We start from the raw sequence: 13,105 nt of genomic DNA on the forward strand, positions 1-13,105 counted from the left end.
TTCCTCTTCATGTTATCCAGCATGAATCTTAGACTCTCTTCAGATTTTTTAATCCTTTTTTCTGCTTACTCTTCTATCTTAGCAGTATTGAGAGATTTATCTTCAGCTTGCAGGTTCTGGCTTCCATCTCTTCCATTCTGCTCCTTTGCCCTTCCATTGTATTTTCTATTTCTGATATTTTATTATTAATCATCTGGGCTTCTTTTTGCAGGTTTTGGATTGTTTTCAAAGCTGTATCTATCTTGTTTGATTGCTCCTGTAGCACTTTTCCTGAATTCTTCCTTATTTTCCTCCACCTCTTTTTAGAGCATTGGAATTTGTTTCCATATTATTCTTCTGAGTTCCTTCTCAGGCAAATCCAGAGCCTACTCTTCTACTGGAAAGTCTGTGTCTGCTTCCATCTCATTTGTCTCTGTTACTTTTTTTGGTTTTGGACATGTGTTGATATCTTTAATTGTGTTTTCTTGGACATTTTCAACAGTTATGTGAGTTTTTAATGCTTAAATGGGTGTATGTGGCTTTGTTGTTAAGCTTGCTGAGCATCTCCTCGTGGATATGATCTGGAGATAGGCTTCCCTTTTCACGTGTAATGCCTGGCAGCTAGTTTTGGCTTTTGTCCAGATGGTGGGGTACTACAGGGTATGTTTGTAGCTTTGCTATATGGGCACAGTTACTGTCTCTTTTTGGGTAAGGTAGGGGGAGAAAGCTCCAACACCTGGGAGAAGAGTGAGACCAAAAGGACCAAAGACAGAAACAATATAAAAGCAGAGACAGAAACCACCAATCAAAAACAAAAATAAAATTGTGATTGACACTAGGTAGCGTAGTGTTACAAATCGGGTTGCAAACCTCAAGGTCAGCAGTTCGAAACTACCAGCTGTTCTGCAGGAGAAAGATGAGGCTTTCTGTTCCCGTGAAGATTTACAGCATCAGAAACCCTGTACAGGGTCACTATGGGTTGGAACTGACTCCACAGACGTAACCACCACCACCACTGGCCTTTGCTGTGCAAAGAGTCCCACCTAAGTAAACTATGGGGCAGGTTCCCAGGGTCAAAACTTCATAAGAAGCAGCCTGCGAGTTTCCTCTCTGTGCTGTTGGAAAACTGTGGGTGCAATGCTGGAACCTTTTGGGGGTGTGTCCCTGCTTGCCTGAAGTCATCTGGGCTATGCAGTGAGGGCTCAGTTGGGGTGAAGAGGAGAGATACATGAAAAATGATAAGTGAAAGATGAAAAATCGGTCACACCTCTCCTTTCAGATATGCTGCTCTGCAGCATCTAGTACTGGGTTGCTGCCTCCAGCTTGGCTGTGGCCCTGCCCTCCAATCTGAGGACTTCTGGCTGCTGGCCACTGCATCTGGATCAATTCAGAAGTATCCATATTTTGCTTCCACAAGCAGATTTCTTGTCAATAATCAAGGGAAACTGGCACCCAACGAGATGGATTGGCCAAGTGCCAGCATTGATGGATTCAAACGTGGCAATGGTAGTGAGGTTGGCCCAAGATCGGGCATTGTTTCATTCTGCTGTGCATAAGGTCACTATGGGTCGGTACCAACTCAATGACACCTGACAACAACAACCATCATTTTTTGATCATATGCTACCTCTTCAAGTAGTTGAGTATCAGACAGTTGTTTTTGGTACAGTGGCTCTGTGTATTCCTTTCATCTTCTTTTGATGCTTCATCATTCATTATTTTGCCCTTGTTGCTAAATGTTGTCGAGTCATTTCAAACTCATCACAGCCCTATATAGGGTTTCTAAGGAGCAGCTGGTGGGTATAAATTGCCAGCCTTTTGGTTTGCAGTCCAGTGCCGATCCTACAGCACCACACCAGAAGTCCTATCAAGATTGCAACCCAAGGCTTGAATAATGAAGGGGAGTAGTGATAGAAAAAGCGTTAGAGATGACTTGGCACCATAGCCAAGCCGTGTGATTTAGATGGTCTGCAGGTAGTGGTAAGCCTTTGAAGGACTTTGCAAAGATGAAATGTGCTCAGAGCTTGGGGAAAATTAAGGTAAGAGAGAGAGGTCAATTTGGGATAGCATGAATATAGGACATCGGTGTACCATTTAGGTGAAGCCCTAGTAAGAAATGTAAGAAATGCAGAGCTAGTGTTTGTGAGATAAAGAACATAGGCCTTGGATAAGATGCTCTGATAGGCATAGAGGCGTCCCTCTCACTTATCACAGTCCTTCTAGGAGTAGCTCCTCAGACAAGAAAACCCTGGACTCAATCATGCAGGGTGAATTGAACTCACCGAGAGTGTGAGCTTACCTTAGATGTGAACGCATTGTCCGTGCACCTAAAACTGCGTCACAGGGTACAGCATGCATTTTAGCAGTTTTCCATTCAAAGTTGGGATAGCACCAGAACAACATTTTGTAAAAGTCATTAAATTTTGAAGTAATTTCTGTTTGTATTTGAATGTCAAAGAAAACAATAAAAATAGAAGCATAGCTGCATCTATCCTCACAGGTCCTACTGTGTTTGAACAGTTGGTGACCTGTTAGTCTTCGCAGATAGAATTTGGAGAGGACATTTGCTTTCCTCTGGTGTGGTGCTGTAGGATAAGGTTGGTTTGAACCATAAGGTCGGTGGTTCAAACTTACCAGCTGCTCCCTGGAATCCCAATACAGTGTTGTTGTGAGTTAGGAGTCCTGGTGTGGCACTGTGGGTTAATGCGCTGTACTGCAAAGTCGGTTTGAACCTCAAGGTTGGCAGTTCAAGCTCACCAGCTGCTCCTCAGCAACCCTATACCTGGTTGCTGTGGGTTGGAACTGACTCGATGGCACTTAACAACATCAACAACATGAGTTAGAAATGACTCAATGGTACCTAACAATGACATCCCTTCTGTGTCAAAGGAGGCCTGGTAGTGTTGTGCTTATACATTGGGCAGCTAACCACAAGATCAGCAGTTCAAATCTATCAGCTGCTCTGCGGGAGAAAGATGAGGCTTTCTGTTTCTGTAAAGATTTATAGCCACAGAAACCCTATACAGGGTCGCAGTGAGACGGGACCAACTCAGTGGCACTTAGCAACAACTACAATCTCTTCTATAATAAGTCTCCATGAATGAGCTGTTTTCCTTTGTTTTATTATTAAATGCAACATTAAAACTCTGGTGCTCTGTAACAGTTGTTAAAATGAGGTTCTGTCTTTTGTGATTTTATATATGATTTGGCGTAAGTTATATGTATAGTCTCATAAACCTAAATTTTTTTTAAGCAGCCATCAAATTGACGTTTAAAAGCATCTGAACTATTGTATGTTGATTTCTAGGCAATGCTTATAATCCAGAGGAGCGTGTTGTTTGTGCTGGCTATGACAACGGAGACATTAAACTCTTTGATCTCAGAAATATGTCATTGCGGTGGGAGACAAACATAAAAAATGGGGTAATGTACCTTCTGATGCATTTTAGTTTTTCCGAGCATGTTTTCGCCCTCCTCTAAACTTCTAGAAGAGTAAAGTGCCTCAGCCAACCATCTCAGTACAATCCTCTGAGCACTTTGGGGTCATGGACCCCTTTGAGAATCTAATGAAAATCGTGGATCCTCTCTGCGTGAACACATACTCAGATGTGGTGTGTACAATGCCAACCCCACAGGTCATCTATGGAGCCTTTGGACAATGCAGTAGGACGATGTCGAAGCCAAAGTTAATGCTGGAATGCCTGAAATAGTGATAGCCTCCCCAAGTCCAGTCTGATTTTTCTTTCCTGAGCTGTGCATCTTTTGTAGTTGTTATATACCATTAAGTTGGTTCCAACTCATAGTGACTCTATATAGGGTTTCCAAGGAGTGGCTCGTGAGCTTGAACCATTGACCTTGCAGTTCAAACTGATTTTGCAGTACTCCTTTAATGAATGTAATTTTCTTCTTTTGCTAAAAGTTAGACATGACTTAACTGAAGGAGCCGGGGGAGTGGAGGGGTTTGTGTTAATTAAGTACTTGGCTGCTAGCCAAAAAGGTAAGGGATTTGAATCCACCAGTCACTAAAAGGGGGAATCTTTATGGCAATGTGCTTGTTGTTGTTAAGTACCGTCATAGTGACCCGGTATAGGGTTTCCGAGGAGCAGCTGGTGGATTTGAACTGCCAGTCTTGAGCTTCACAGTCCTGTATGTATCCTACAGTACCACACCAGGAGTCCTTTATAAAGGTTATTGCTGTTTTTAAGTGCCATCTTCTGATTCATAGTGACCCTGTCTAAGGTTTCCGAGACGAACGACTGGTGGGTTTGAACCTCCAACCGTGCAGTTCAAAGCAACCTTGCAGTCTACTGCGTTATCCACAGCACCACACCATAAAGATTACAGCCTTAAAAATCCTGCTATGAGGAATCAACTTGATGATTTATAGGTTTGACTTAAGTGTATTAAATAACGCAAAAAAGCTCACCCTAATCCTTATTAACATGGATGTTAGGAGGAGTCCTGGTGTGGTGCTGTGTCGTTCAAATCTAACAGCCGCACCTTGGAAACCCTGTACAGGTGCACTATGAGTCAGAACCAATTTCACAGCACTCAGCAACAACAGCCAGATGAAAGGATTCCTGAAGTCTCTGGAGGGTAAGCACTAGACTGGTAGCCACAAGTGTATACTTCAAATCCACCAGCCGCTGCTTGGGAGAAAGACGAGGCTTTTTGCTCCCACAAAGATTTACAGCCTTAGAAACCCTATACAGGCTTACTCTGAGTCATAACGGACTTGAGAGCAGTGGGATAACCAAATGAAGGGAAATTGCATCACATCACACAATGGAGGACAGTCACACACACACACTATTGTGAACCATGGGCTAGCCAAGTTGACACTTATTTCTAGGGACACAGTCCACGTAGGAAAGAAAAGAAAAGCCCTGCGCAGTGTTACATGGAGCGTCAGGCCTGCTTTTCCTTGAACAGTAGGTCTAATCTGAGACCTATCCCTGCACCTGTAAAGCTGAGGCCTCGGTATCCTAAATCAGCTGTGCTGTGCCCATTCACTCGGCTGTCAGAGGGCCTTGGGGAGTAGAGCAGCTGCACCAGAAAGCCCGGCCAGACGCGGCAGGCCCCGTCAATAGTCAGCTGTGCCTCGTGGGGATGGGCTTTCCTTTTGGGGTGACGAAAATGTTTTGGTACTGCTTAAGAGGTATTGGTTGCACAACATGGAGCATGTACTAGTGTCACTAAATTGTTCACTTTAAAAAGCTCATTTTATGTTATATGAATTTCACCATAGTGAATTTTTTTAATGCTAAAGTAATTATGGAGTCCTGGTGTGGGACTGTGGGATAAAGCACTGGACCACAAGGTCAGTTTAAACCACAAAGTTGGTGGTTTAAGCTCATCAGCGGCTCCTTGGAAACCCTGTTCAGGGTTGCTATGAGTTGGAACCAACTCGACAACACTTAATAACTTTACAGCGAAAGTAAAAATAATGTCAAATATTAAGTTATAATGATCAATGCTTGACATTTTGAATACAACTCAAATGGACATGGCATTAACAACCCAAAATGTGTTTTGTTGATCTTATTAGCCAGGAAAAATCATTTTTTGTGAGTAAAAGTACTTGTAATACTGATTCAGACTATAAAATGATTGGCTGCTTTCACAGGCTGTGGTACATTTCAAGCTGTTTTACTTAATTATGGGAGTCCTGGGGTAGTGCTGTAAGATTAACACGGAGCTGCTCACCACAGGGTCAGAGTTTCAAACTCACCAACCGCTCCTCAGATACCCAACGTGGGGTCACTATTGAGTCAAAACCAGCTCATCAACACTTAGTTATAAGAATAATGATGTTGAGACTATCGATAAGTAATAAGTAAAAATTCTCTCTTCAGGTGTGCAGTGTGGAGTTTGACAGAAAAGATATAAGTATGAATAAGTTAGTAGCTACATCTCTGGAAGGAAAGTTCCATGTTTTTGACATGAGAACACAGCATCCAACCAAAGGTTTTGCCTCGGTTTCAGAAAAGGTAAGCACGGGGGAAGTGTCTGTCTATGAAGAAGAATGATGACTTGGTTTCAGACTAAGAATTAGTCAGAGAGGGTGCTTTCCAGGTCTTCATGTGAAGGAAGCTATTTTTGATATATTCTAGTGGGATCTTGACAAGTTTTTTTGTGCAAAGAGCACTTTCCCAAAGTTAACCAATTCTAGACTTCTTGATAATAGACCTCAGTTGGCGGGGGTCTTGTGGCATAGGAACAATCACAAGAAAACTAGCTAAGTTTTGGAATTTCATCAATAAAACCCAGCTTGGTATTTTCTGATAAATGTTGTTAAGTGACAATACTTATATTAATATCCATTTGTATACCTTTTAAGGTTCTGGAATAGCATTGTAGTATAAACAGTGGATTGCTATCCACAAGGTTGGTGGTTCGAACCCACAGCACATAACAGCGTGCACTTTTCAAAATATACCAACATAGATGCGTCATTTGATCACATTTTACTTAGTATTCCTGTGTGGACTTCTGGTATGGCGCTGTAGGATCAGCATTGGACTGCGAACCACAAGCTGCTCCTTAGAAACCTGGTACAATGTTGCTATGAGTCAGCACTGACTCAGGCAGCACTTAACAACAAGGATTGATTTACTGGTTGTTGTTGAAGTGCTAACAAACTGTTAACCTTCCTCCAGTTGCAGTTTTTGTATCTTTTGGTTTAATATGACTAATAAAGACCCTGGCTTATTCCAACTATAAACGCTGGTTTTCAAACCTCATGGGTCCTTATTTTGCAGACTAGATAAGTCAGATAGCATTGAATGGAGGATAAGGTTCTGGGAACTTGAAATGAAAATTTAGTCAATGTTTTTATTTTTCCTTAGGAAGAGCTATCTGTTTTTGTTTGGTGAATGTTTTCTTTTCCCTCAGAATGAGCTAGGCATATGTAGATGTGTATAATCTAGAATCATAATTTACATGGTGCTATAAACTTAAATGGAGTCCTGGTGTCGCACTGCGGGTTAATCCTCCAGACTGTAAAGCCATTTGAACTGCAAGGTCGGTGTGTCATACTCACTAACTGTACCTTGGAAACCCTATAAAGGTCTCTATGGGTCGGAACTGCCTTGATAGCACTTAACAACAACAACAGCATAAACTTAAATGGACTTTTAATCTGATAACATCTTTTTAAAATACTCAGTAATGTTTCTTAAAACGATAAAGAAAACTGATGGTTTTTTCTAATTTCTGTTTCATTCTATGAATCTCTGTATCCATCATCAGTAAATGTGTCAAAACGTAACCATAATTACAGTCGTTGAAATTCAAGTAGTAAAAAATGTTCATTTGCAGGGTTTCTGTCTTAGGGCAATCTTTATTTATCATTGAAATGTGTAAACCAGCTGTGTGTCCCTGGCCCTGTAGGCTCATAAATCCACCGTGTGGCAGGTCCGACACCTGCCGCAGAACAGAGAGCTGTTTCTGACTGCTGGAGGCACCGGCGGCCTTCACCTCTGGAAGTAGTAAGTCTCTCATGCTCCCTTTTAGGTTAATTGTGGGCGTAATGTAGGATTGGGGTGAATTTTTTGTTATGTGTCATTTTTGCCTCCTTTGACTTAGTTCATCTTGATCTGATTTTAAATCTCGTGTCTTACATAACGTGTTTTCTAAGCATTTTATTTTATTTTTAACTAATGTATTGGTTTTAAACTTAGTAAACTTTAACCTTCTTTTGATACACTAACTATATTTGTCATTTTAATGGCGTCTTCAGTATATTAGTGTAGCTAGGCCTGGTGGCACAGTGATCAAGCACTCAGCTGCTAACCAGAATGTTGGTGGGTCAATTCCATCAGCTACCTGCTCCCATAAAGATGATAATTATAGCCTAGGAAAGAAACCCTGTGGGGCATTTCACTTTGTCACAGAGGGTTCCTCTGAGTCCAAATGGACTCGATGGCACATAGCAGAAACAAGAACAGTTCATAGCACAGACTTGAAACCAGAGTTTGCGCTACTTTGTAAAAACTATACAAATTGTGACCAAAGAATTTTGCCAAGTATTACCTTCTAATCATCTTTTGGGCTCCTGGTGTGGTGCTGTAGGATCAGCACTGGACCACGAAGCACAGGGTTGGCAGTTTAAACCCACCAGCTGCTCCTCATAAACCCTATACAGGGTGGCTGTGAATCGGAATCGGCTCCAAGGCACTTAACAACAACAGTCATCTTTTGGGGAGTGTGCAGTGGTTGTGCAGGATAAGCACTGAACTATGAACCACAAGGTCAGTGGTTCAAGCTCCACAGGATGAAGATGAGGCTTTCTGCTCCCACAAAGATTTACAGTCTCAGAAACCCTATACAGGGTTACAGTGAGTCAGAACTGACTCGATGGCACTAAACAACAACAATCATTTCTAGAAGATAGGAAAACAGAGTTTGAATTTTTATATCCTGATCATTCACTTGCTCACATTCAGAAAACAGTCCAAGAAATCCTGGAAAAGCTTTGTCTTGGAATTTAAGGTTTGTAGCCTCCAGGCCAGTTAGTGAGAGCTGTGACCAGGCAGTGTGCTCCTGAATCCCAAAGGCATGAGGGTGCAGAGAGAAGTTCAGTTCCCCTCTTAAAAGGCTGATAAAAACGGAGAGTTAACATTTAAAAACGATAACAGATCAACCTAGAATTTTTGTGTTAAAAGAGAAAATACATACATAACCTGGGATAATGTTAAAATACTCTAGTCCATTTCCTATGAGATGTTTTGGAGATGGATTGAGGGTGAAACGGTGTTTTTATTTGTGGGGGGAAAAAAACCTGGACATTAAGATTCCTTAAGTATTTATCCGTTCCAGTAATCACCTAAGAAATAGAAAATAAAACGGTGAATGCTAAGATGTAGCCCTTGGTACTACTTTGGTCTTGTGTTTCAGTGAGTACCCTATTCAGCGGACCAAGAAAGACTCTGAAGGTGTGGAGATGGGCGTCGCGGGCTCTGTTAGCCTCCTGCAGAATGTGACATTGTCTACCCAGCCCATTTCAAGTTTGGATTGGAGCCCAGACAAAAGGGGCCTCTGTGTCTGTAGTTCTTTTGACCAAATGGTGAGAGTACTGATTGTTACAAAACTTCACAAAATGTGATCAAGACTTGGGACTTGAGGCCTTCTAGAAGAAGGTATGTTCTGGAAACCCCTGACTTGAACAGAATTGGATTTGGACTGAAAAAGGCCCAGACGCACTCAGGCCAGTCTCTCTCCCTGGGCGTCACAGTGACACGCCTCAACTCAGGTTTGCTGCTGTGCGTGGGGCACCACTCTCCAGAACCAGCTCTCCTGGCTCCCCTGTTGCCGTATTTTTACCCTGTTATGCATCTCCAGAGTTCCATATTTTATTGCACCTCTCAGTGTTTACTGTGTTGTGATAAGGATCATTAAATTTGTTTAAAAGAGATTGCCTTGATAAAATGACTGTGAATTTACCTTTCAGGAGATTTCAGGGTCAGGAAGTGCATGTACAGAAAATTATGAAATTTCAAAGTAGCACTGTCAGGTGAGACTTAGATGACAGTTTTCAGTAGTATAATTCCAAAACGAAATGCCATGATTTACAGCAACCTCTTTTTCCTTTAAAATACAAGGAATTGGGTTAGTGAGGCTTTCAGTTGTTGACTGTTAAGTAATACTTTTGAGATATACAGTATAGTGGGATTTTGTAGCCTTATTTTGTCAAGCTTTTTAAAAATATATATTTTATGAATAAACTGTTCTGAAATCTGAGAAAGCTTTGACTCTGTTAACAGGCCTGATAAAGCCAACACTCCCCTTTCTCGTTGCTTTTTCATATATGAGTACCAGTTAATTCTGATTATTTCTTTAATGTTTACCTTGTCTTTGGCTAAGCCTTCAGGAGAGTCACACCTTCACTAAGCCTACCCACCTCTGCTCCAGAGATGCAATCAGTTTGGGTCCATTGGATTCTGACTCATAGAAACCTCATGTATGTCATTCAAACCGGGCTTTAGTGGCTGAATTTCTGGATGTAGTTTGCCAGGCCTTTCTTCTGAGGTGCCTCTGGGTAGACTCAAACCTTGCTACCTAAAACATTCATAATAGGTGAAATTCATGTGGTTTCAGAGATTCATGTAGAGTTACTTATTTGGAATATTAGGTTCAAGAAAATTATCTTTTTTTTTTTTTTTCAATTGTGAATTGAGAGTAGGTTTACAGATAAGATCATCCATTTTACTTTCAACAATCAACAAATTATACACTTTGTTTCATCTTAATGATTGCAATCCCCTCCATGCTATAACAGTTGTCCTGCTTCCTCCCTATGGCTACCCATGTACAAATAGCCTCTTTCTGATACTTTTGTGAGACATACATGTTTATATATCCCACTCTTCCTTCCTCACCCATTCAAACTATGTCTGTGTCTATGTATCTACACACAGAACACTGTTGTTCCAGAGTTGTGTATAGATCACTACTTACCTCTGTCCCCTTTAGCCCTGTGTCTTTGCTTCACCTGTCTTCATCATTCTTCTGCCAGCATCCTTCTTGTATATCTCCCGAACCCTTTCTTGTTAACCTGAGTTAACAAACCAGTGAACTATTCTCCCTTCCCTCCCACCCTTGGTAACTGCCAAAGAATGTTTCCTTTAGTTTGAAAACCTTGAATTCTTACAATAGTTTCATGCTATAATTGCCCTTTTCTGAATGTCTAATTTCATTCAGGATGTCCTCCAGGTTCCTCCATGGTTTCACAGATTCATCATTATCCTTCCGTGTTGCATCGTATTCCATTGTGTGTAAGTACCAAAGTGTGTTTATCCGTTATTCCATTGATGGACATTTATGCTATCTCCATCTTTTTGCTACTGTGAATAAAGCTGCAGTGACTATCAGTGTGCATATATTTACTCATTATCTGGCTTGTATTTCTTGTGGATATATACCAAGTAGAGGAATTGATGGGTCAGAATGTATTTCTGTTTCCAACTTTCTGAGGAAGCACCATACTATTTTCCACAGTGGTTGAACCGTTTTACAATCTGTAGGAGGATCCCAGTCTGTCCATACCCTTGCCAGCATTTGTTGTTTTCTGTTTTTGTTTTTGTTTTCTGTTTTCTTTGCATAGTCCTGGTGTGGCGCTGTGGTTTAGTGCAATGGACTGCAAAGTCGGTTTGAACTGCAAGATCGGCAGTTCAGGCTCACCAGTTGCTCTTCGGAAGCCCTATATGGGGTTGCTATGGGTTGGAACCAACTCAAAAGCACTTGACAACAACAACAACAAATGGCTAATATGTGAAGTCCTGGTGTGGTGCTGTGGGTTAATGTGCTGGACTGCAAGATCAGTTTGAACCACAGGTAGGCGGTTCAAGCTCATCCACCTCTCCTAAGAAACCTATACAGGGTCACTATGAATTGGAACCGACTGGATGGCACTTAACAACAACAGTGACTAATATATGGATTCCTGGTGTGGCGCTGTAGGATCAGCTCTGGACTGTGAACTACAAGGTCGGCAGTCCAAGACCACCAGCTGCTCCTCGGAAACCCTGTACAGCGTAGCCATGAGTCAGAACCGACTCGACAGCACTTAACAACAACAGTAATGGCTAATGATCGTGAACATTTCTTTCTGTTTGTTGTTGGCTGCTTGAATGTCTTCTTTGGTGAAGTGTCTGTTCATATCCTGTACCCATTTTTTAACTGAGTTATTTGTGTTTTTCTCACAGAGGAATTATAGTTAAGAAAATGGACTTAAAATAACGATTTCCAAAACTTACTATAGAACAATGTTTCGAACATTGTTAATGGAAGTAAAAGATTAAGTTGAACTTAAAATCTATCCCTGCTGTGTATGGGTCTGTTTGATTTTTTTCCAATTTGCAAAGAAAAACGGAAAGCCAACCCTGTACAAAAATACGTCAAAATCTCCTACTAATAAGTCTTAAATTTTATTTTAGGGCAATTTATTTTTATTCAGGTATAGCATTTCCTATCCTGAAGTACAATTCAAGGACATATGAGTAAAACGTAAATGGAGTTCTCTGTCTCCAAACTCAACAGAAGTTTGTGAAGAAGGTAAAACAATATATTTCTGATTCACTGTGTACTGGCAGCTTCATAAATACTTTTGATAGTGACCTGTTGTTATTGTTGTTGCTATATGCCGTGGAGTCGGTTCCGACTCATAGCGACCCTGTACAGGGTTTCCGAGGTTATAAATCTTTACGAGAGCAGAGAGCCTTATCTTTCTCCCATGGAACAGCTGGTGTAGGACCAAAGAGAAGAATCCATTTTGTGTATAAGCTTTAGCACGTCCTCTATCTCCAAGAAAATGATATATGTATAAATAGCCAGGCAGCTCAAGGCCAGATGCCAGATGTTTTCATTTGCCCTAGCCTAAGAACAAAGACCACCAGTCCTGACCAATTAAACTGTAACATCTCATAGTTTGCCAATTGTTAACCAATCCAAAAATTGTAAAGCTGAGAAACCCGAGCTTGTTTGAAAACTCTATAAAAACCCCGCAGACAAAGGGTTCGGGGCTCTATCCCTAATCCACTGCGTTGGATGCGGGTGGAGTCCGAGCTTGAGCTTGAATAAACAACCCTTGTGCACTTGTATCGGTGACGGCTCCTTGGTGGTGTTTGGGGACCCTGAATTCTGGGCATAACACTGGTAGTTTCGAACTTCTGATCGTGAGATTAGCAGCCCAATTCGTAACCACTACAGCTACCAGAGTTCCTTGTTAGTGACTTAAGTGGATATGTATTATGTTTTCACAAGAAAAATAATTTGTTTTTGTTAATGTCTGAGGACTACCCATCACACATACACAAGCATTTCAGCTTACTTAAGCAGCCATGAGAACAGTCAAAAAAGTTTCCAGGAAACACAGAGGACTTCGAGAGCTATAAAACTCAGCTATACCCAAGCCACCAGCAATTCTGCCTTATAACTTTTAGTAAATTGTCTTTCCCCGGGAGAGAAGGTGCTCTCTCTTGAGGGCTGTGGATTCAGGAACCCACACCTGTGTTCATCGCAGGCCCAGTGGTGCTCTGTCCCCTTGTGGGAAATGTGGGCATTGCAGGCCTTCCCTCTCAGAAGAAAGGAATTCGTGCTTTGCAAGCGCAGCTGGAAAGATTGTCAC

The 13,105-nt window shown here is 41.5% G+C and overlaps 1 protein-coding gene across 2 annotated transcripts in view; it reads left to right on the forward strand.

The window, feature by feature from the left end:
• Positions 1-9,106, forward strand: part of WDR92 (WD repeat domain 92) — a 40,974-nt gene extending 31,868 nt beyond the window's left edge. Inside the window, exons 5-8 of one of the 2 annotated variants that reach the window (XM_006862942.1) lie at positions 3,287-3,402; positions 5,835-5,969; positions 7,372-7,469; positions 8,878-9,106. In XM_006862942.1, coding sequence (XP_006863004.1) covers positions 3,287-3,402; positions 5,835-5,969; positions 7,372-7,469; positions 8,878-9,085 — 557 coding nt within the window. In that variant the 3' untranslated portion in view covers positions 9,086-9,106. Of the gene's footprint in view, positions 1-3,286; positions 3,403-5,834; positions 5,970-7,371; positions 7,474-8,877 lie in introns of both variants that reach the window. The other variant, XM_006862943.1, reaches the window with a different exon arrangement.
• The last annotated feature ends 3,999 nt before the right edge of the window (positions 9,107-13,105 follow it).

Source organism: Chrysochloris asiatica, unplaced genomic scaffold (assembly GCF_000296735.1).
Source record: "Chrysochloris asiatica unplaced genomic scaffold, ChrAsi1.0 scaffold00052, whole genome shotgun sequence".
In the NCBI taxonomy this organism is placed as follows: domain Eukaryota; kingdom Metazoa; phylum Chordata; class Mammalia; order Afrosoricida; family Chrysochloridae; genus Chrysochloris; species Chrysochloris asiatica.